Source organism: Bicyclus anynana, chromosome Z, assembly GCF_947172395.1.
Source record: "Bicyclus anynana chromosome Z, ilBicAnyn1.1, whole genome shotgun sequence".
Taxonomy (NCBI): domain Eukaryota; kingdom Metazoa; phylum Arthropoda; class Insecta; order Lepidoptera; family Nymphalidae; genus Bicyclus; species Bicyclus anynana.
This window is the reverse complement of record NC_069110.1, coordinates 10,066,363-10,089,885: the sequence shown is the minus strand read 5'-3', so window position 1 is coordinate 10,089,885 and position 23,523 is coordinate 10,066,363. Positions and strand designations below refer to the sequence as shown.

Genomic DNA, 23,523 nt, shown 5'->3' with positions numbered 1-23,523 from the left:
TCAATACATATAAATAAAAGGGTCTGTCTGTAATTCTAAAATAACTGTATTTTCTCAAGTGTTTATTATTATTATTTTCACGATACTAAAACATAATCAAACATTTTTAGAGTTTCTGTCTGTCTGTTTGTTGTTAATCTCTGGATCGACTAGACCGATTTCAATAGGACTTGCACTGATAGATGGAGGAGGTTATTAAGCAGAATAAATGCTTCTTTTTATCGCAAAGAAATTAATGGTTCCTGTGGGATTTGTGAAAACTAAATTTCACGTGGACGAAGTCGCGGGCGTCCGCCAGCTTGACGTAAAATTAGAAAGTGATAAAACTTATGCTTTGACTATCTGGCACTTATCAGATGGCGGTTAATCCAGACCTTAATAGTTATCATCATCATCATCATTATCAACCCGTATTCAGCTCACTGCTGAGCTCGAGTCTTCTCTCAGAATGAGAAGGGTTAGGCCAATAGTCCACCACGCTAACCCAATGCGGATTGGCAGACTTCGCACACGCAGATAATTAAGAAAATTTTCTGGTATGACAATTCCACACGATTTTTTACCTTCACCGTTTGGGAAACGTGATGTTTAATTTCTTAATACTTATACCTAATATTTATTTATTGAATATGCAGAATGGCAGCAAACACTTTCTTAAAAATATTTTATTGTGCATGTTGCAGGCGATAAAGAATCATTCAAAAAAGAAGTCCATATGCGACCCTTCTAAAAGTTGCACTTCTATAGAGTTCAATAACCCGAAGTTTCACACACTGCCAAAGTTTTGGTACAGCCCAGAAAAGCAAGACCGACACAATGTTCTTGGATCTTGCCTTAAATCACCACGTGAAGTCAATACTGCCTCTGAAACAAACTTGCTAATGGTTTGTACAATTGCACACCTAATATCTGCTTAATTATTGGCTAATCTGTCACACTTATATTATATTTTATAGTACAGTCATTGTAGGCCAAAATTAGCCCCAACCTCCGATTTCATTGAACCTTCATAGATTTGGATGAACATTTGGGATTAAGTATGTTTTATCCTCTACTTCAAAAGTGACTTGTCTCGCGCTTTTTTCATTTTAGAAGTGAAATCCACCCCTTTTGTTAAAAATGGGGAAAAATGCAGATATAACCATTCTGGCTTAAGTGATTGTGTTTAATTAGATGAAATAAACGATATTTAATAATTATATGCATGATTTATGGCTTTTTTTAAATACACATATATTATGATATAATAATAATAATGATGATTGAGATGACAAAAAGCTGTTACATTGATAATTCTTAGTTTGGTACTTTATTTAATATTCTTAATACTTTTCCAATTCAAGATTCAAAGAAATGACAATATTGAAGACTTTACTTGTTTAGAAAAGGATACAGCAGCTTGCGGAGACGAAAAATTTGGTGGTGAAAAATTTTCTCTCACAGACATGCAGAACACCTCCCATAATATCAGAAAATGTAATAAAGCGATTCAAAAATCAAGGGAATGCTGTGCCGGTCAAAAATTTGCAGGAATTTGGAAAAATAGTAGTTGCGAAAAAAATTATGGTCACACAAATTTGAGTAAGGTAATCTATACTAATATTATAAATGCGAAAGTACGAGTAAGTCTGTTTATCTGTCTGTCTGTCTGTCTGTCTGCCTGTTCACGGCTAATTGGCTGAACCAATCAAAATTAATTTTGGTACATGATAAATGGGCCGCGTGGCACAATGGGTTCGATGCCCAAAACTGGAAAATAGTTGTGTGATGAACATGGGTCTTTTACAGTGTCTGTGTGTATTTATGTATAAGTATTTATTTGTAGTATATAAATGTATATGAATATTATAATAGCAACTATATTAGTACCCATATAATTTTTATCCCTAAAATGAAAAGAGAAGGTCGTGAAATAGGGGTTGAAAGTTTGTATGGAAAGTCGATAATAATAGGGATATCGACAGCGATAGCGATAATAGAATAGAAAACCCTAACCCCGTTTTGAGTTTGAATTTTAAAATTTCTTATATCACATTATATGTCGTAATTTTATGCATGATTTATGCACAACCTTAATAATGTAAATGAAAAAGGTCACGAAACCTCGAGAACCGCTTGATGTACAAAGCTTAAATTTGGCAGGGTAGTTTATACTTAGTAGGTATCCACTAAGAACGGACTTTGCGATAGGACTTGATTAAAGATGTCTAAGGGCTGACGAAGCCGCGAGCGACAAAATATTGCGTAACATACTTTCATGTAGCTTTCACAACCTTTGTGACGAAGCTTGAATTGCCTTGCTTTATGATTGAAAGGGTCCAATTCCCAAAGCTCGGGTCAATATAAACTAGCCACTGATTTGACGTTACCAATCTGCGTTGTTCTGATATTTATTACTTTACTAGTATTTACTGTTAACACAATATTACGGATGAAGCCGCAGGCGTCCGCTAGTTTCAAATATTGCGTAACATGCTTTCATGTAGCTTTCACAACCTTTGTGACGAAGCTTGAATTGCCTAGATTTATTATTGAAAGGGTCCAATTCCCAAAGCTCGGGTCAATATAAACTAGCCACTGATTTGACGTTACCAATCTGCGTTGTTCTGATATTTATTACTTTACTAGTATTTACTGTTAACAAAATATTACTTTTCCTCTTATTTGCAGAATCCAAGACCCCGTAAGTTAATTGAAAATTTCAATCAAGTATTCTTTCATTTTTTATTATGTATTGATTGTAGTGGCACAAGGGTAATTGGAAAAAGGTTGGCATCGGAAACAATACAGGAAAATTAATTTAAAGTTATTGAAACAAACAGAGAACAATTCCGTTTTCAACAATCGTTATGCTTTGTTTTTAATATAAGCTTCTGGAATTTGAATTTCTGTTTGACGTCGCTTTAATTTTTGCTCTTTTACTCGCTTGAAACGTAACACGTATGTCGCTTCTGTAATTTAAAATTTTTAATAGTTTCTGTAGTTTGCTCGTATTGACGATTTACCAATTTTAAACTTTTATTATGTTATATTCATCCATCAAGCACACTTATAATGTAGAATGATACTAGTAAAATTTATACTCTAATCTCTCTAATTAGAATGTAAATGTTATTTTTTTATATTGTTATCATTTTAATTTACATAGTACTAGCCTCAGAATTTTAAAAATTACATATTTTTTTGTATAAAAAGAATTTCATTCCATGTAAGTTTCTTAAAGCACTCACTATTGTCTAAGAATATGAAATGTCCTTTCTGATATTTCTTGTATTCACCGAGCCAGGAACTAATTTTCATGGCCAAGGGCCGGGTCATCTTGTACAGTGATCTAGAGTATTGTATTAATTATACAGTTATAGTACAACTAAAATCACAGCTGACTGCCATTCTGGAAATGGGTTGGGGAGGAGTACATTCAAACACGTATAAAAAAGAGAAAGAGGTGAATCGCCGAATCCAGCTGGGCAGCTTTCGGGAAACTCCACGACATCTTTTCGTCCAAAATTTTTCAGTGCTTGAAAACAAAAGTCTTCGATCAGTTCGTGTTGCCAGTGACCTACGGATTCGAGACTTGGTTGCTGACTATGGGTCTTATTAGAAGTCACTCAGCGGGCGAGCTATGCTTGTAGTTTCTACTGAAGATCTATCTCTATCAGATGCTTAATTTAACTGTATTATTGTTGGTTGGTTGTAATTAAGTTGCTTTTGATCTAGTTCATGGTTTCCTAGATTTTGTATGAAAAATGTGTCTGGCCGTAATTTAAGTATACAACCTATTTGCAATGTGTTTGCGCTGTAAGTATTATCTATCATTTATTTCTTGTAAACAACAGATGGGGATATTCATTTCTAACGCCGGATCTTAGACCAATAGACATTGACAGTATTGCAATAAAAGTTGTTATAAACTTTATACAAGAGCGTTTTATTAATTTTATATCATCTGCCTGCAAAACTTCACTTTGAACGTGGTTTCCAATTCTTGCATTTGTAAAACTTTTATTTATATATTCAGAAAATTCTCATTCTTAAAAGTTTCTTCTCCCAGCTTCACCCTCTTCGAAAGACGTTGATGATCCACTTATAAAGAAAGTACGTGACATACACACAGAAACGCGAAGTAGTGTAAGAATTGTACGAGACTCTAGAGCAAGGCTGCTTGAAATACAAAAGGTACACGTCGATGCGAATATCAATTTGAAATCAAAGAATAAAACGTCCAAAGGCAACGAGTGCCTTAAACATATAATATTATTTAATGTAATATTATTTAATAATTAATCACAAAAGATTGAAAACCAAACACACATGAGAGTTGGCAGGAAGGTAGTTTGGAATTAGTATTAGTAGATGTCCGCTTAGATCGGATTTTGCGAAAGGGCCAGTTTGATGGGGTCTAAGGGCAGATGAAGTCGCGAGCGTCCGCTAGTCGATACCATCAACCTCGAACCTACAAAAAGTGTAGTCGAGAAAAAAAAATTAATTGAGTTTATTTTTCCTCGACTAATGCATAAAAATGAGTAGTGTGTTAAAGATATACCTTAGTATATACCACAGTACAAGTACACACAGTAAAAGAAATTGTAATGATTTTAACAAATTGTAAATTAAAATAATTAATGTTTTTTTTTAAAAACAAAAAGCTACTTTTGTGGCGACTCTTCTCAGTAGAACCTGCCTTCCGAACCGGTAGTAGAGTCATTAGTTAAGTGGATACTTTCCGTTTCCAAAGTGCTTATAAACTAATAAATTAATTAAAAATAATGAAATACGTATGTACTCTGCATGTAATGTAACACTATTTAATTTATAGAAGCCCAATTTCACGGAAGCTGATGTGAATGAACTGAGAGAACGGAATGATTTACTTATTCGTGTAATGGAACGATTTGACCGAGTTACTAAAAGTTTACAAAAATTGGTTGGAACGGAAGTGTTAAATTTAAAAAATTCAAACGATGAAGTTAATCAAAAATTTAAACCCACTCAAATGGGTATGTCTCTTTTAAATCTAACATTAATTTGTATTATTTTATTAATATTTAGATCTTTTAGTATCATTATTAGTAGGCGTTATCATGCTAATCGTTTGTATTATAATAAAATCGCTTTTACCAAGAAAAGTACAGCATAAGTTTTGGCCGTAATAGCTTATTTAGTAGGGAACTTTTGCGTACACTGTCATAGCTATTTGATTATGATATCTCTATTTTATAAGGTCTCTGAATACTGAAAAATATGATAGTGTGATCGCACATAGGAAATTACTCTTTTTGGTGTAATTTCACGAACAAGCGATTTGTCAGTCTGTGTTTGCCGCGTTGTGTGATGTGCTATAAGGTACAATTTTTGGACTATTGAGTTTGTCATTATAAAGCACAATGCGTGCTTTATAATGACGGCTGAACGTGATCTCTGGTGATTTCTGTATTCTGAGAATAAGGCTTTTACTCGTCCAAGAATTGGTTTATAAAATTGTTAACATTTTTTGCCATAGATTTACCATCATATCAAGGAAGGACAGCTCGCTCGACAGAAGTTTTAGCTCCGTGTAAAGATTCTGACGGTACCTGTAGTTCGTCTCAACAAAGCAAGTCTGTACGTCTTTGCACTTCACGAAAAATTATATGATTATACAGATAAAATAATAATTTACATTTTATTTTTGATTTAAATCGTGTTCTGAACATATTTAATTCATATTATATTATGAGACAGATAGTTAACGACTAGCTAACTATGGGCCTCATAAGAAAGCTCAGAGTCACACAGCGAGCGATGGAACGAGCTATGTTAGGAGTATCTCGTCATCTATGCGTGATCGAATCAGAAATGAGGAGATCCGCAGAAGAACCAAAGTCACTGACATAGCTCAACGAAATGCAAAGCTGAAGTGGCAATGGGTGGGGCACATAGTTCGAAGAGTCGATGGACATTGGAGTCCCAAAGTGCTGGAATGACGACCACTAGTAAGCGCAGTGTTGTCGACCAACACTGCGCTTACTAGTGGTCGTCATTCCACCAGGTAGACTGATGTCATCAAGCGAGTTGCAGGGATGTCCTGCAGTGGACGTCCATTGGCTAAATTGATGATGATGATGGTGATTATTTTATGACAAATTAACTTTATTTGCACTCTTTCACTCTTTTATTTCAAATTTGAAGTACGTATATGGAAGGATCAAATACGCACGAACATAAACATTCTCCACGCAATTTGTTCCAAGAATATATTTCAATCGCTTAACCAATTTTAAAATTGAGAGACAAAACACGCTGTGCGTGCTCAACCTAAAAAAAACCACATTTGAGTATATTGTGTGAAGATAATATTAAAGCCGTATTTCTAACGCAATTTTTTTGTTTCTTTAAGGAAATTGACTTGACTCGGAAATTGAATGAAAGTTACGATATGCAGGAGAAGTTGGTTGCGGATAATGCGGATTTAGAAGTCAAGAGGTTTGTCTTGAATTTCAAATAAAAGATGTGACATCTATCTCCTCATAGTAATGTTATATTCGTAGACAGAGAAATTTTATTTATACTACGAATCTTAATGCCTGTTCATATGTGGCGTTTACTCGCGTGAGACACTATTAATTAATCAACAGAAAAAAAAAACATCTGGTTAGTAACAACTTTTGATAAACTACCCTTCTCAAAATTTTGTATCAATAACGAGATTATTAAAAGTCAAAAATGTCCTACAAATTTCTTGGTACATTATCTCGTTCTGACGCTCAGAAATTTTTATTTCCTGGTAACTCAGTTTGCTACCAGAATCAAGAATTTTCGTAAATAAAAAAGTAGATCGGATCATCGAGATAAAACTACTCACTAAAAATTAACTTGATAGTAATTAGTTGCAAAAAATATTCTAGGCATCCCGGACTATAATTACTATGTCCCGTTCAGATATTTTATAGCTGTTTTAGTTATTTTGATAGCTGTTATAGTTGTTTATATGTGTATTGTTTATATGTAGCTCTAGTACCTCGACTGCGAACGAATGCCGACGCGCGTAAAACGTCTCATCTGAACAGGCCCTTAGGTGAAATCATGATAAAAATGTAATATGCTTTTAATATATTTTTAATACTCCGTCTATTGTTATTATAAATCTTTTTTTATTTAACTAAAACATACCCATAGAAAAAATATATTAAACGTCATTTTTGTCATACGTTGTCATGGCCGACCGTTATTGCAACAGTCAAAAGATGGCTACCAAAAATATTTTAACAATAAACCGGAAAAATTAAATATAAACTTTAACAAGGTAAGCATTAGTTATTAATAATTTTAGGTACATCCTTTATAAGGAGTTAATGATAAAGGATCAAAACTTGGAGACCTGTCGGGCTCAAATCAAGAGGCTTCAAGGCGAACTGAAATTAATGAACAAAGAGACTACAGCGCTTCACGAGAGATTAAATAGAAATAATCCCGAGGTAAAGCTTAGAGCGATGATCGCTTACAACCCTCACTACAACTATTTGTCTTTAATATTCACTAAAGGATTAGTTTATATCTTTACTAGCTGACGACGCGCGGTTTCACCCGCGTGGTTCCCGTTCCCGTAAGATTAATTAATTAATAGATAAAATATAACCTTTAGCCTCCCTTGATAAATGGGCTATCTAAAACTGAAAGATTTTTTTAAATCGGACCAGTAGTTCCTGAGATTAGCGCGTTCAACCAAACAAACAACTTTTTAGCTTTATATTATTAGTATAGATAACTGCCTTGTTGGTCCAGTGGTTTAACTTTGTGGCTTTGGATCACAAGGCCCTGGGTTCGAGTCTGACGTCGGGTTACGAAGCTATATGAGCTATGAGCTTTTCTATCTTCGAAGAAATTTTCAGTAAAAATCTCAGCCCGGAGTTGGAAAGTCGATGGTATTATACCTCTGTACTGCGGAGAGCAAGTTAAGCTGTTGTTGCCGGTTTTTATTCCTTATCAACCCATATTTGGCTCACTGCTGAGCTCGGGTCTCCTCTCAGAATTAGAGGGGTGAGGCCAATTAGTCTCTAGGTTTCCTCACGATGTTTTTCCTTATGCACACAACTGAAATGTTGGAGGTGCATGCCCCGGACCCGATTCGAACCCCTCCGGAATCGGAGGCAGAGGTCATATCCACTGGACAAACACGGCTCCGGTCTTTATTATTATCTTCTAATAGTGGTCGGTAAACAATATAACACTATCACCCTCAGCCCGCCAACTCGCATTGGAGCAGCGTGGCGAAGTAGTCGCTCTATGTACGCACAAGACAGGATAATATTTTTTAACTGTAATTATAAATCGTTATGCTGTTACATTTAAATAGAGGAAAATGCTGAATTTCTTTCCGGTTGTTATCTACTAGAATCTGCAGAAAAACAGCTTCTTTGCTTCTCTGCTTTTCTGCAGATTCTAGCAGAGTTGCTTTGCTGATTGAACAACCGTTACTGCTATTTGAAATAAAAGAATTTGAACAGGTTTTTAGTAAATTACTTTTAGCTATCAATGTACGTACTTACTATCATAGATATTTACATTGTTTTTTTATTGATTTAGGGCGATGCGACTGCGATAAAACAAGACCTCTCATGTTACCCAGACATTGAAATATTTACTCAGGTATGCTAATTTTTTCAATTTATTATGAGTGTGACATACAGCTGTAAGCCGGGGTTACATTTTGTATAATTTGCTCTATCCGGTCATTCGTTATAACGTGTTAAAGCTTTAATTTCAATGTAGATGCTTTTTGAGTTTGGTTCCTTAATTGACGCATCACGGTTGCTAATATAATTGCCCAGTTCTGTCTAGTTCATTCGATGATTGGAATAAAACGACTCTACATAATACACGCAAGCCTATCTATCTATCCCTTTGGAAGTAGTGGTAAGAATAAGGTTCGTTTCGATGAAGAACGTTCCTTTAGATTGACACACTCATTTTCTATCAACTGTCTACTATTAAAAGCACATCATCATCATCACATCACATCAGAGCCTTGTGTTTGTGTTTTTTTTTTTTAGATTGTATTTATGTAAATGCTGCAACAGTCACTGGTGGACCAAATAAATAAATAAATCTTACCCGTTAGACAAACTTCGCTATCATAATTATAAGAGCAGTGTATAGAGATGCGTATTTATTACCTATTCATATAATATATTAAAACAATTATACACATCGTCAAAACAAATGCGTTGAACGGATTAGACGAATGAAATAAACGGTACCCTACTCCTACCCTACCCTACCCTACCCTACCCTACCCTACCCATAGGGTTTAGGGGTTTGAAAAATAGATGTTGGCGGATTCTCAGACTGGTTTAAGATTTTTATTTTCTCAAAAGAATTACATTAAATTCGCTTATATGAGAAATACAATTAACTCACTAAGGTAATTATTCACGTGTGTACATACTAATTAGACTTAAATTCTACATACAAAAAATCAAAATTAATAATTGCTAAAAAAATGTGGGTAGATTTTATATTCTCAGAACATGCATAAAAAATTTCATAAGAATCGGTAAAGTAATCGTTTCGGAGGAGTATGGGAATTTTATTGTTTATAAGATTTTATCAATAACAGTGAATAAATATTTACAGGATGGCAAAAAGATTTATGTGAACAACGCGGCAGAATTACTGACGAAGCTCGATAATTATAAAGATTCTTCAAAAGATCTTGTAAGCATGGATAAAATAAAGTCATAATTTCATAGTTAGGAAACATATGCCATATTATTTTAAAACATGTCATCATCATCATCATCATATCAGCCAATGGACGTCCACTGCAGGACATAGGCCTTTTGTAAGGACTTCCAAACATCACGATACTGAGCCACCTGCATCCAGCGAATCCCTGCGACTCGCTTGATGTCGTCAGTCCACCTGGTGGGGGGTCGGCCAACACTGCGCTTACTAGTGCGGGGTCGCCATTCCAGCACTTTGGGACCCCAACGTCCATCGGCTCTTCGAACTATGTGCCCCGCCCATTGCCACTTCAGCTTCGCAACTCGTTGAGTTATGTCGGTGACTTTGGTTCTTCTGCGGATCTCCTCATTTCTGATTCGATCACGCAAAGATACTCCTAACATAGCTCGTTCCATCGCCCGCTGTGTGACTCTGAGCCTTCTTATGAGGCCCATAGTTAGCGACCAAGTCTCGGAACCATAGGTCATCACTGGCAACACGCACTGTTCGAAGACTTTTGTCTTCAGGCACTGAGGAATTTCGGACGAAAAGATGTCGCGAAGTTTCCCGAATGCAGCCCAGCCGAGTTGGATTCGACGGTTCACCTCTTTCTCGAAATTAGACCTACCTAACTGGATCATATGTCCTAGGTATACGTATTCGTCTACAATTTCGAGTGCAGCGTTCTCAACTATAACTGGGTGGAGCGATACATGAGCATTACACATTATTTTTGTTTTGCCCATGTTCATTTTCAGGCCCACCTGTTGAGAAACGCTACTGAGGTCATTGAGCATGGTACTAAGGTCATCCAGAGTCTGTGCCATGATGACTACATCATCCGCGAACCGCAGTTGAGTGATGTACTCGCCATTGATGTTGATGCCAAGTCCGCCCCAGTCCAGAAGCTTAAAGACGTCTTCCAGTGCGGCGGTAAATAGCTTCGGAGAGATCACATCTCCCTGACGCACTCCTCGCTGCAACTGGATTGGCCTCGTAGTCTGATCCTGAATACGGACTGACATTGTGGCGTTTTCGTACAAGCACTTCAACGCTTGGATATACCTGTAATCAATTCGGCATCTCTGCAATGACCTTAGCACAGCCCAGGTTTCCACCGAATCGAAGGCTTTTTCATAGTCCACAAACGCTAAGCATAGTGGCTGGTTATACTCGTGAGTCTTCTGTATAACCTGCCGCAGCGTATGGATGTGGTCTATGGTACTAAAGCCTTTTCGGAAACCGGCTTGTTCGGGAGGCTGGAAGTCGTCAAACCTATTAGCGAGACGATTCGTAATGACTCTCGAGAACAATTTGTAAACATGGCTTAGCAGCGAGATGGGTCTGTAATTCTTCAGCAAGGTGTTATCACCTTTTTTGAAGAACAGAACCACCACGCTCCTATGCCACGCCTCAGGCGTCGTGCTCTCGTGAATGACGGAATTGAACAATCGCTGAAGGACTTTAAGTATCGGTTTTCCACCCGCTTTCAGGAGTTCTGCTGTGATTCCGTCCTCACCTGGCGCCTTATTATTCTTCAGTTGTTTGAGAGCCACACTAATCTCGTATAGGCTGACGTCCGGGATATCTTCGGTATAGTGTCGGGTCAACTTGGCTCTGGGGTCTTTAGCCCAGTTGTCAACAGGCTGCTGAGTAGTCGTGTATAGCTGTCCATAGAACTTCTCGACCTCACTTAATAACTCAGGCTTGGAAGAAATCAGATTACCGTGCTCGGTCTTCAAACGCGTCAGCTGCCTCTGTCCAATAGACAGATCTCTGGCGAAAACTTTCGAGCCGCGATTGTTTTCAATCGCATTTTTAATACGCTCGGTATTGAAGTTTCGCAAGTCGCTGGTTTGCGACTTAGAGATCTGTCTACTGATTTGTCGGTATTTTGACGCATCTGTTGAAGACTGCAATCTCATTTCTTGCCTCTCTTCCATGAGTTTAAGTGTATGGTCTGAGAACTTTTTGGTTCTTTTCGTACGGTGGGTCTTATAGAACTTAGACCCAACGGAATGGACAGTTTCCACGAACCTGTTGTTCAGATCGTCCACAGTTTCGCAATTTGCTAGGCAATCAAAGCGGTTCTGCAGTTCTAGTTGAAAGGACTCGGGGTTTTGGATATGGGCACGAGTAGGTCGGAGTGTAAACTTCACCAGTCGATACCGTTCCAGCTGAACGTTGATATTCAACGTGCCTCTAACCATTCGGTGATCGCTACCGGTTTTCACCCTATGGATCACAGAAACATCGTTGAATATTTGCCGTTTGGTAGACAAGATGAAGTCAATCTCATTTTTCGTGGAACCATCGGGGCTCATCCAGGTCCATTTCCTGTGTGGTGGCTTCTTGAAGAAGGAGTTCATCATAAAGAGGCCCTCCTTCTCCATGAAGTCAGCCAACATTTGGCCCCTGTCGTTCCGTTGACCATATCCAAATCGTCCCACTTTCAACTCTGAACCGCTACGTTCGCCCAGCTTTGCGTTAAAATCCCCCATCACAATATTGTAATAAGAGTTTGAGGCATGTATGGCTTTAGAAATATCCTCATACAATACCTCTACCTCCTCGTCGGGATGTGTCGAGGTCGGTGCGTAAACCTGTATAACCTTCAACGAATACCGTTTGGTAATTCGGAGGACCAGGAACGCTACCCTGCTCGACACACTCTCGACTTTTACAACATTGTTCACGAGGGACTTGTGAACGATAAATCCGACACCACCCTGGGACTGTTGGTCGCCCTCCCGGTAGTAGAGCATGTTGCCGGATTCAAGGATTATCGAGCCCTCCCCCTCTCTACGGACTTCAGACAATCCTATGACATCCCAGTGCAACTTGCTCATAACTTCTTCCAGCTCGATCACCTTTTCGTCGGACCTCAAAGTGCGTGCGTTGTATGTTGCCAGGTCTAGTCGTCGGGGTTGGCAGCGGTTAAAACATGTATTAGAATTTAAATCTCAAAGTTCTTCAAAGTTAAGATGTTAGGTCCTTGAAAAAAAATCGAGATTTAAATCTTCATCCGTGTTTTTGAATATGAAAGTAAGAGTACTAACCACGAATTTCCTCGAAAAAACAATGTGCCAATATATCTAAAACAAATAGAAAATCTAAAAGAAAAGTAATAAGTAGTACTTCAATATTTTTAAAGAAACATCACTGCTTTTCTTTTTGCTTGTTATTTAATCCATAAGATTTTATTACCAGGGCTCGGGGGCATTTAATTAAAAGTTAATTAGTAAATCTGTTTTGTCGTCGACATCTGTTTATTTAAACTGACTTTTCTTTCAAGAAAAACATTGTGTTACAATAGTAAATAATCCTATTGTAGTTAATTAGGAGTGAATTTTAAAGACATCTTGGTAATTAGATAGAGAAAAAGAAAATGTTCAACATTTCTCTATTGTTTAAATCCTTCCCGCATGTTTACGTGCTTCTTCAAATTAAAAGGAATTACCTGTAGCTACAAATATTGTATTACAATATCGATTCCTTAATAAAAGAAAGGAAAATTACTTTTCCTTGTATTTCCCCTAAAATAGCTAAATTTATTTGTTTGCTACCTAACTGATTGCGTACAATTTCGTCCTTGTGGAATATTTTTCTGATTATAATAAAACAAATGAGTGATGCTTCAGGCGTAGCTTATAGCTCCTGTTACACATGCTCATTTCAAGCACGAAAGCATGCTACTATTGAGTAGTTGCTACTTATTAGCATGTGTATCGCAACATTGCTAATAATGAGCATGCTTATTTCGAGCTTGCTCTAGAATCAACAGTCGTGCGATTTATGAGCATGCTACTTGCTGCGCGGGTGGAAGGGGGCGTGCTTCTTAGGGCGTAAAAGCACGCAACTACGCCACTTTATAGCAATACGTGGGTAAACTTACCTGTAATACCTGTAACACAACATAATGTAAGTGGAATCTGTTGCGTCAACATAAGCTCTTGTTTATGTATCTACTGTCTGTGTTCCGAACGTGTTCGGCTTAGTTAGTTTGGTATCAGTACTCAATAGTACCGGACAGCCACCTCACTGATTGTTAACACAGCCTACTATATATAGGCCTATTTAGTCCCTGTTAATCATTGTCGTACAAACGGTTTACTCCATTATATATCATCTCTCCCCATATTCATGTATACCTATTTCGTGCGTGCTAGAACCAATACGATATAGGGTGAGTTCTTTCAATGTACTACCGCTTTGCCATCTTCTTCTTCTTCTTTCCTGGGCCTTTTTCGCACTTCGCCACTAGGGGTAGGCCGATGTACGTAAGTCCATTTGGTGTTAATCTCCGCTGAAATCACTCCAGCCAACCGAGCTCGCTCCAGAAACTTAGCAGGCCGCCCAGGTCTCCGAACGCCTCTTGGAGTATTGCTGGGATCCAATGTGTGCTGAACGTTGTTTGGATACACCTCTACGTCTAAGCATAACATGTATCGGGGTTTCTTCTTCCTTCATGAATGCTCAGCATAGAGGACTGTCGGTTATTTAGTGAACAGTGTCCTGACATTACTTCCGTTACTGTTTTGAGTTTGCTACGTTTAAGTTTAAGTAGTTTTATCGTTAGACGTGGGTTGAGGCTTGGTAAAGCCTCTTTTGTGTGTTTGCGTTTGCAGTCATTTGTGTTAGCACATGACTCTGCATGTGACATCAGTGTTTCCTTGCGAAGCCATATTTTATACACACTGTAGGGTATTGGAAGTGGTCCATTGACCACCGCTTAGCCATAAATGGATGCCTGATTTTTAGTTGCTGTCTTGGTCTTTCTCAACGCATTTTCCGATATATAAATTGGATGAGATGTTATTACTAAGAATCAACCCGATCTCGATGTAGTTGGAAATACCCTACAAAGCGGGAGTGGAAGAAAAGCGGCAGGGCTCCTTTTTTAAAATCCCGCAACTGTGTTTTGCTTGCGATAAAATTTGACCAAACTGGTATGATCCCTCCCAGTCGGCTATCATCATCAGGTTAAAATTAAATTACCATACCTAAAGGTATCGATGTGTATACCAATTTATAAAAAAGAATCTCTATTTTTTTTGATTACGGCATTACAATTTCAGTAATTCCTTTTTTGTTTTTGTATTTTTTGACCGTATCTGACCGTCGTTAGGTCAGCGATAGATTACTGGTAGAGTACATATTTAACCTAATATAGAAATAAGACCTACATGGATGAACCGCAGGGCAGAACTAATTTACCTATAAAGTGTTGTAAGAAATAATGTATATTTTTATTCCAGGAAAATTTACTAGAACAGCTAGAGAATCAGGTTTGCGATATACGCGAGGAAATGGCTGATGTGAAAGCTGCGGGAAGCGCCTGCCGAGGCGGTGGCGGGAAAAATATATGCTTTGAGCAACCGGTAATACTATATTCGTATATACGTATATTCGTATATACATTCGTATTCGTATATACATATAAACTACTACCTCGGTAGTCCAGCGGTTAGCTTATGTGGTTTCGGATCACAATGTCCTTGGGGTCTGAGGAGTCGTACTGGGTCAGGTTATAAATACAATCATACTGAGCTTATCTTTCTTCTAAGAAATTTTCAGTCAAAACTCTCAGCCTTGAGTTGTCGGTCATGCTCAATGTCCTCAACATCTTATCATTATCAACCATATTCGGCTCACTACTGAGCTCGAGTCTCCTCTCGAAATGAGAGAGGTTAGGCCCTCCACGCTTGCCCAATGCGGATTGGCAGACTTCACACACGCAGAGAATTAAGAAAATTCTCTGGTATACAGGTCTCCTTACTGTGTTTTCTCTTTAACGTTTAAGACACGTGTTATTTAATATCTTAAAATGCACACAACTGAAATGTTGAAGTCATGCCCCGGACCGGATTCGAACCCACAGTCTCACCACTGGGCTATCACGGCCTCATCTTATGGTGGTGGTGGTGGGGATCTTATGGTTAATTAATTTAACATACTCGACATTATCACTCTAAACCTCATAGTCACAAAGGCTTCTTCGCGGCTATTTCCGAAATACCCAAATGGATTTTTTATTATTATAGAGTAGTTTGTAGGCAGCATACTAATTATTTCAAGTTTTGTTTTTTTTTTAATAAGAAAGTAGTATTCGACAGCATTTATTTTTTCTACAAAAATGCAAGTTACATGACAAATATCGGAGTAATTACCTGAAAAAATATCTTTCTTTTAGTCTGGAGCTCCGCCCGTTCCTCCGATGACAAAATCCGTAAGTTTCACAGTTTTATTATTTAACGTAACGTCATGTTTTAGATTTTATGAAGCTCGCACTGTAAAACGCGCGTGTATCAAAACGACCCGCAGAAATAACAACGCTAGTCTGAAACCGTCTTTGGCCTCGTACACAATACATTATTATTATAGAGGTATTAAATACCCCTATTATGTTATGACTGACGTGAGTCTTAATAGAAAATCAAGTCACATTATACGGGATTCCAGTGTGCGAACATATAGAGATGACAAAGAAGGAAATTTATCACACAATGAGTCCATTATACGCATGCCTTGTCCTTTGAGATGACCACCCACAGATTCTAATTACATATCCGAGCGATGACAATCGTCATCTATCGCATTTAGAAATATAGTGTGACTTTCGCTGCATATTTCTGAAAACTTAGTTCCATTATTGAACTAGTAAGTAGTAATAGTTGTTCTACATATGTGTAAAATAAAGGAACGTCAGGACAATAGATACACATTAGTGATTTATGAAGAAGATTTCGGTTATATAATTTACAAGAATTTGTGTAAATTTATTGAAACATGATGATCATTCTTGGAAATGTCGGAAAAGTCATACCGTTGGGGAGATTTTGTCAAAAATTCTGCCTAATCTCTTGAAGGTACACAACAACACGCATGGTTGAATGTTTCTCTTTTAATATAGATGTACAAAAAAATCCATGGTGGATATATATTTTAAGGGTAACTTACTATACCCACATGTTTACATAGATTTGCTCGCGGATAGAATCGCAGGCACCCCTTGGTTTAATTATAATTAGTAACACTTCATCCATATTATTTTATTAATATTTATAATATTTACAATATTTATTATTATTCTAGAAAACAAGAACAACGGTCTCAATGATTGTGCCTGAATATGTCTACGTAATAAGGTCCTGCAAGTACCTGCTCCGAAATGTACAAAGATTATCTAGTATGACGTGCCCGTCCTTTGTCCTACCTTGACAACTTTGTTAGCTACTTGACATGTATTGTTGTAATTTTCTATAATACACTGTCCATTGTTCATAAGAATAACAGTCTGAAAGGGTTGACCTCAAATTAATATGATACTCGCATGTATAATGTTACTTTCATAAAAGCTTTTCTTCTTATTATATTGTTAATATCACGGGAGGATCGACTTTCATTTATATACTTAATGTCTCTGAAAAGATTCCACGCATGTACAGTGTACACTGTACAGTTGATTGATTTCACTGAAATATATTCCCTAAGGGACCTAGGGGATTCCTAAGAATCCTTACTTCCTTAGTTACTGTACCCAGGGGATTCCTTAGGTTCCTAAGAATCCTTACTTCCTTACTATTTGTGTGCAAATAACATGCCATCGCAGGTTTTTTTGTAGGTCTACAAAATACCTACCATGTACTGTTTTTTATATGAATAGGTATTAGACAGCGTTTTCAGCTTTTGGGCGGCTTTACCACTTCCAAAAAGAATAATTTTATATCAAATGATTTTTGATAAAATCTTTAATCAACTAAATACCTAAAGCTTTCTCTATTATATTATTCTCATACATCACTTTATCTACTGAACACTACGTGAAAATCAATTAAGTAATTTGTAAGTCTATATAAATAATAATAAAAATATACTTATTACTTAAATAATAAATAACACTACTTATAGCGTATATATATTGAAACTGATTATATTAATTATAAATTTATATACTACTACATTTAAACACCCATGTTCAGCACATAAATATTTTCCAGTTGTGGAAATCAAACCCACGGCCGTGGTTGCAAAATAACTGGGTCACTAGCCACTGCGCCACGCGGTTGTCATTATGTATATTCTATAATATAAATTATTTAAGAATATAAGGTGCATAATAAGTATAACTCTTATTAATTTGTATAACTGTTTTATTTTAATAATTGGTTATAATTTTCAGTGTGGCGTTTGTCCTCCATGTCCAGCGCCATGTAATCCTAACGCTCCACCGGTGAGAATATTAACTATAATACAGTATAATTAACGATATTAGTTACAATAATAATATAGTATAAAAACTATTTTTTATATTTTAGTTTTACTACAACAACGAAATTTATCTACCAGATTTTGAGTGAAATATGTCACATATATGTATATCACATGGCCTGCTAATAAAATCGTCTGATAAATTAAGACCATAATAATAAAAAAATACTAATAAAAATAATATCTTCTTAATAGTTCTTTTTGTTGATACAATATTATTTATAACCTTTTTATTTAAAGATACTAAACGTGTGATTAGATGTTTGTCAAAACAGAAAAAAAATTACAAAGGTCATCATCATACAACTTATACTTGCTAATAACTTTTATCTCAAGTATTGAACTCATCGCCTAGACAGGTACGTCAGTTTGCTAAACCGTCGTCTACGTTCCATACATTTTAGAACTTTATAAAATATACTTTGAAAACTTGTACTTAGTTGTTAAGTAAGTATTAAGTAGATACTAGCTTCTCAGTTTATAGTGTAATATTTTCTTTGCGTAGACTCCTGCAGAGAGAGAAGTGCAGAAACTTACCATACAACTTCGTCAAACTGAAGAAAATTTCAAGACGAAAGTCGCCGAGGTAAAATATTAATAAAAAGTTATAATATCCTTGATACTTGGCACATACTTACTAATATTATAAAGCTAAATAGTTTAAGTTGAACGCGCTAATCTCAAGAACTACTGATTCAAAATGAAATATGATCTATTTTATGTATGATATATTATCGAGGAAAGCTTTAAGCTATATAACATCGTGCTGCGAGTGTGGCAGGTATATGAACGGAGCATCAGTTAAAGTGTGGTAAATACAATAAATTCATGTGTACTCTAATTTTTATGCGAAGAAGTCTTGAACGTCTGATACTACATAAGATTCTAATAATTTTACTAATTTACTAATAATAAAACGAAGTTAAATAGGTTTAGTAATTCTATGTTGTAGTATTTCCATTATTTTAATAATATATGTTTTAACTTGTATATTTCGTTAACAAAAGTGTGCAGTACTACGTACAGACTTGGCTAAAAAGAAAGAAGAACTAGAAAAGGAGCGATGTCAGCACAGAGAGGTTCAAAAGAAACTGAGGGAGCTAGAAATGAAATTTGAAGGGCTAACGACCCACACTAATATGTTGATGGGTACTAAGGAACAGGCGTTCGAACAAGAGGTCAACGTTAGAGCCCTAAAACAATGTTACAGAGAAGCTAGAGACGAAATAGATGAGCTAAGGTTGTTGATGAAAGAACAAAATAACCAATTACAAGATTATCGGGTCAAGGTTTGTATTGCGCTACAAAATAAACATCATCATTATCATCATCATCACCATCATAATCATTATCTTCCTAATCATCATCATCATCGTCATCATCATAGTCAGCCTTATTTTTACGTCGGGCACAGGCTTTCTTTTGCTTTTAGCGTTGCTAAATTAGGGTTACCTTAACTCTGTTACGACTATTATCAAAATATTTAATGATCGTACCTGGAAACTGTGACATAAAATACTTACCAAAGTACGGGGGCGTATTATAACCAACTGCTAATATAAAGCTAGCTGCTTCTGAGAATTTCTTGAAGAATACGAAATTCCTGTTCTAATATAAAATTCTAATATTTGACCTTAAGATCTGCAACCGTATAGACTCACATCACTAAGGCAATCAGACAAAAATGAAACTTACCATAATAATATTTCACGCTATTATGTTTTCAGTACCTTCAAGCTCAACAGCTAGTTGAAGAACAGCGAAGACAAATGGACATGATGGACATGGATAACACTAGGATCAGTGAACAGATTAATTTGGAGATACAACGGGTTAAGGTAGCTTATATCTGAATTCTTCTTCTTTGTCGCTCCGCTCTTGACAGTCGTGGTCTTTAGGACGTGTTGGAGGCAGATGTTTGTGTAGTGAGTCGTGTACATTTAGCAAGGGACCGTCTACAGCAGATTTAATCGATTTTCGGTCCTTGCATGATTGTATGGGTGACCTTCCTCGTAACCTAGTTCCCACCACCTTCCCTTGCACAACTTTATGTCGAGTTCTTGGAGTATAGAGTTAGTGCAGAACTCAGTCCAGGAGATTTCCAGCATTCCTCTCCAACACCACATCTCCAGAGCATCTATCTTCTTTTTCTAGACTTGTCGCAAAGTCCATGTCTCTGCAGCTTATATGAAAACAAGAGTTTTAACGAGCCGGATCTTTGTGACTTTGGTGACCTTCTTGTTCTCTTCAGCCTGTCCATTGTAGTTCTTGTGATCGCTATACGTCGCTTAACTTCATATAATATCTATTTCTGAATTATCATCATCATTATCAGTCTATTTTAATAGCCCACTACAGTGCGAGACCTCCCGTATTATAGGAGACAGGACATGGAGTTAGATCTACCACGTTGCTCCAATACTGTTTCTCAGACTCAATGTTTTTGATTTTTTAACGATCATTATCATATGTCAATGATAATGGCAAGAACCGAGGGCTAAACATGCTCATCGAGGCACGAGTGTAACACCTTCCTAACTCCGGCTTGAAAAATATTTACTGAAAAATTATAAGAAGATAAAAAGTTCAATACTCTACAGAAATATCCATGTAGTATTCTAATCCACGACCTCGCTATCATATTGGTCACATTGGCACTATATGCACGTTTGTTTTAATATAATATACATTTTATTTTATTGTAGATAGTTATGTAAATTACTAAATAATTATAGCTTAAAATATGAACTATAATTAGCTCAAGTTTCAAGAAAAGCTGCAAGAGTTAGCACCGATACCAGATCTGCTGAAGGCAACGCAGATTAGACTGAAAGACGCACAGCAATCGCAGGCCATAGCTGAGCACAATGCAGAGCAATTAGCGAGGGAACTGAATTCTGCTAGAGAAAAGGTAAGGCGAGTAATGTGATCTCCCTGTTTAGAATAAAGTTGACGGCATTCAAACAGCAAAAGAGGGTTCTTATATACACGCGTTATTTTATAATGACGGTTATACGGTGATAGAGTAAAATTTACTTATGCCAATTTCATAAACTTAGGCCATTGAGGCTTAAAAAATCTTCCATTACAATAATGTGTTAACCTTGGGCACCTCGCATAATAGGCGACTACAACCACGACTAGTCGCAAAAGTTACGGTAGGGCTGCGGCCAGTTTTGCGGCCAAAACCACGACCGGTCATGAAGCGAACAATTGTCGGACGGTTCATTCAGAAACTGCCCGCGCAGCGTTAACTGACCAGACCGCATTCTTCTTAAAAAAAACTAGTGCGCGAGCGTTCACAGCAAACAAAACGTAACTTGGTCGCTACGACCAGTCGTGTAGGCTTGATCAGCGGCCAGCTAGCCAAGTGGATTATTATACTAGCGGACGCCTGGAACTTTGACCGCGTGGAATTTAGTTTTCACATATCCCGCGGGATGATGGATTTTTCTATTTCCATTCCAAATTCCATCCAAGTCGCTTCAGTAGTAGTAGCGTTAAAAATAAACATCCATACAAATAATATTAGTAAATTTTTGATAAATTTGTTAAAACTGGCGGTTTTATATTAATTTTTCAAAACAATTTTACACATTGATATTTTTTTCAGGTTCATGCGCTTTTACATAACAGTATAAAACCACCTGAAAAAGGTCCAGATAGAGGTGGTGATGAGAAGCAAATAAACTTACTTCAACAAAGAATTTCACAACTTACGGAAATTAATCAATCACTCAAGAGTGACATAGAACGTCTCAAGTAAGATTTACTTGATTTTTTTAAACTGAAGTAACTAAAAACAATATGGTATGAGAGGCGTACCAACAAAGTCTATCTATTTGTTTTATATCCATACTCATCTATATACAAAAACCCTTGTTTCGGCCTTTAGTTTCGGTACTATATAGTCCACTTAAATACTTACTACTTCTCGTCTTCATTTGAATCTCTTAATTTCTCCATATTGACCTCATGTTTTAGCCATATTTTCAAGCACGCCTAATAATCTCCTTAGCTCATATGGGAAAGAAGCTTGAGTTAGGACTTGAGAATGCGTGGGACATGTTTTATAGTCATTTCAACGTTTTATAGTACTTTGTATTATATATCAGGGCTAATACGATACGTATGGAGGAGTCAGTGCTTGCAAATGAAAAGCGTTTGCACGAAAAGATGCACGAATGTGCACAACTAGGCGGGGAACTGGACAGGGCCCGCGATGAAGCGGCCCGGGCATTGCAACGGGCCAACGAGCGCACTGATACTTTACGGAAGTAAGTATAGATCCCGGCAAGTAAATTGAACTAAAATGGCGTCACCTGCGCTGGTCTTAAGGATGGATGAAATCGTGGGCGTCCGATAATAATTTATTATACAAGTCGCAGTGTCCTTATCTACCTGCTTTCTGGTTTTTATTGGAATCAGGAGATCTGCTATTTGATATGGCGTCGTCTTCCAAGTTCAGTCGACACTATTATTTAAAACTAAAACTATAGTTTATCACTTTAACTAAAAATATAGTTCATCACTTTGTTTTGTTTAATTCCATTCTCTTCCAATTAATCGGGACTTTTAGGAGTAGGTTCTACAGTAGTCCACCAGGAGAGGATTGATTCACCACCCCTCGGTGATGAGTCTGACCGCTTTACCGTCGAGTCATTAAGGTTATAATATACTCTATACTTCTGTCTGTCTGTCTGAAATTTGCTACCTTTTAAAGTTACCACGATCAAACTCTATAGTTGCCTACCGTACTTACCTACGCTAGCATATGTCGACATAGTTTCTGCTTTCAGTCGTGATTTCGTATTCACTATTTATTTAATGCTAACTGGTAAAAATTGAGATTAGAGTTAAAATAAAAATGTCATCCGGTGCCTACTGACAACCGTAGTGAATATGTCCTAGTTGACAATGGGTTTTACTTGGTGGTTGTTATTGATTTGATGTTAACTATAATAGGTGGACAGTATTTATGTCAAAATTAAGTCATTGTACAGCAGAGCTATTTTATTCATATGTATATCAGACTGCAGTACACTACAGAAGTAATATTTTAGTAGCATTTATTTTAGACAATGTTAGTTACGTGTATTGTTAGCTTGCTAATAAATAAATAAGGTCACGAGAGATCACTGATTTATATCTATCTATATATATATATATATATATATATATATATATATATATATATATATATAAAAATGAATCGCAAAATGTGTTGGTAAGCGCATAACTCGAGAACGGCTGAACGGATTTATCTTATCTTGGTCTTGAAATGTTCGTGGAGGTATAGGGAAGGTTTAAAAGGTGAGAAAAATTAGAATAATTGCTGGGAAAACCATAAAATCAACCCCTTTTCCATATAAACGTTTGAGTTTTAAGTAGGGGTAGGAGTGAGTAGGGTAGGGGTAGAGTTGGGGTAGGGTAGGGGAAGTGTAGGGGTAAGGTAGGGAAGTAGTGGAAGGGTAGGGGTTGAGTAATGTAGTGTAGGGATAGGCAAGAAGTGCACATAAGTCAATGCGAAGCTTGACCGGGTCCGCTAGT

At 36.8% G+C, this 23,523-nt stretch overlaps 1 protein-coding gene across 1 annotated transcript in view; it reads left to right on the top strand.

Annotated features, from left to right (window-relative positions):
* The first annotated feature begins 629 nt into the window (after nucleotides 1-629).
* Nucleotides 630-23,523, top strand: part of LOC112047944 (outer dense fiber protein 2-like) — a 24,206-nt gene continuing 1,312 nt past the window's right edge. The window contains exons 1-19 of the mRNA XM_052890782.1: nucleotides 630-884; nucleotides 1,344-1,476; nucleotides 3,357-3,445; nucleotides 4,039-4,176; nucleotides 4,817-4,997; nucleotides 5,501-5,601; nucleotides 6,377-6,462; nucleotides 7,310-7,454; nucleotides 8,563-8,625; nucleotides 9,613-9,693; nucleotides 14,961-15,083; nucleotides 15,896-15,931; nucleotides 17,885-17,935; nucleotides 18,479-18,559; nucleotides 18,981-19,262; nucleotides 19,701-19,811; nucleotides 20,732-20,884; nucleotides 21,587-21,735; nucleotides 22,089-22,250. Coding sequence (XP_052746742.1) covers nucleotides 630-884; nucleotides 1,344-1,476; nucleotides 3,357-3,445; nucleotides 4,039-4,176; nucleotides 4,817-4,997; nucleotides 5,501-5,601; nucleotides 6,377-6,462; nucleotides 7,310-7,454; nucleotides 8,563-8,625; nucleotides 9,613-9,693; nucleotides 14,961-15,083; nucleotides 15,896-15,931; nucleotides 17,885-17,935; nucleotides 18,479-18,559; nucleotides 18,981-19,262; nucleotides 19,701-19,811; nucleotides 20,732-20,884; nucleotides 21,587-21,735; nucleotides 22,089-22,250 — 2,420 coding nt within the window. The remainder of the gene's footprint in view (nucleotides 885-1,343; nucleotides 1,477-3,356; nucleotides 3,446-4,038; nucleotides 4,177-4,816; nucleotides 4,998-5,500; nucleotides 5,602-6,376; nucleotides 6,463-7,309; nucleotides 7,455-8,562; nucleotides 8,626-9,612; nucleotides 9,694-14,960; nucleotides 15,084-15,895; nucleotides 15,932-17,884; nucleotides 17,936-18,478; nucleotides 18,560-18,980; nucleotides 19,263-19,700; nucleotides 19,812-20,731; nucleotides 20,885-21,586; nucleotides 21,736-22,088; nucleotides 22,251-23,523) is intronic.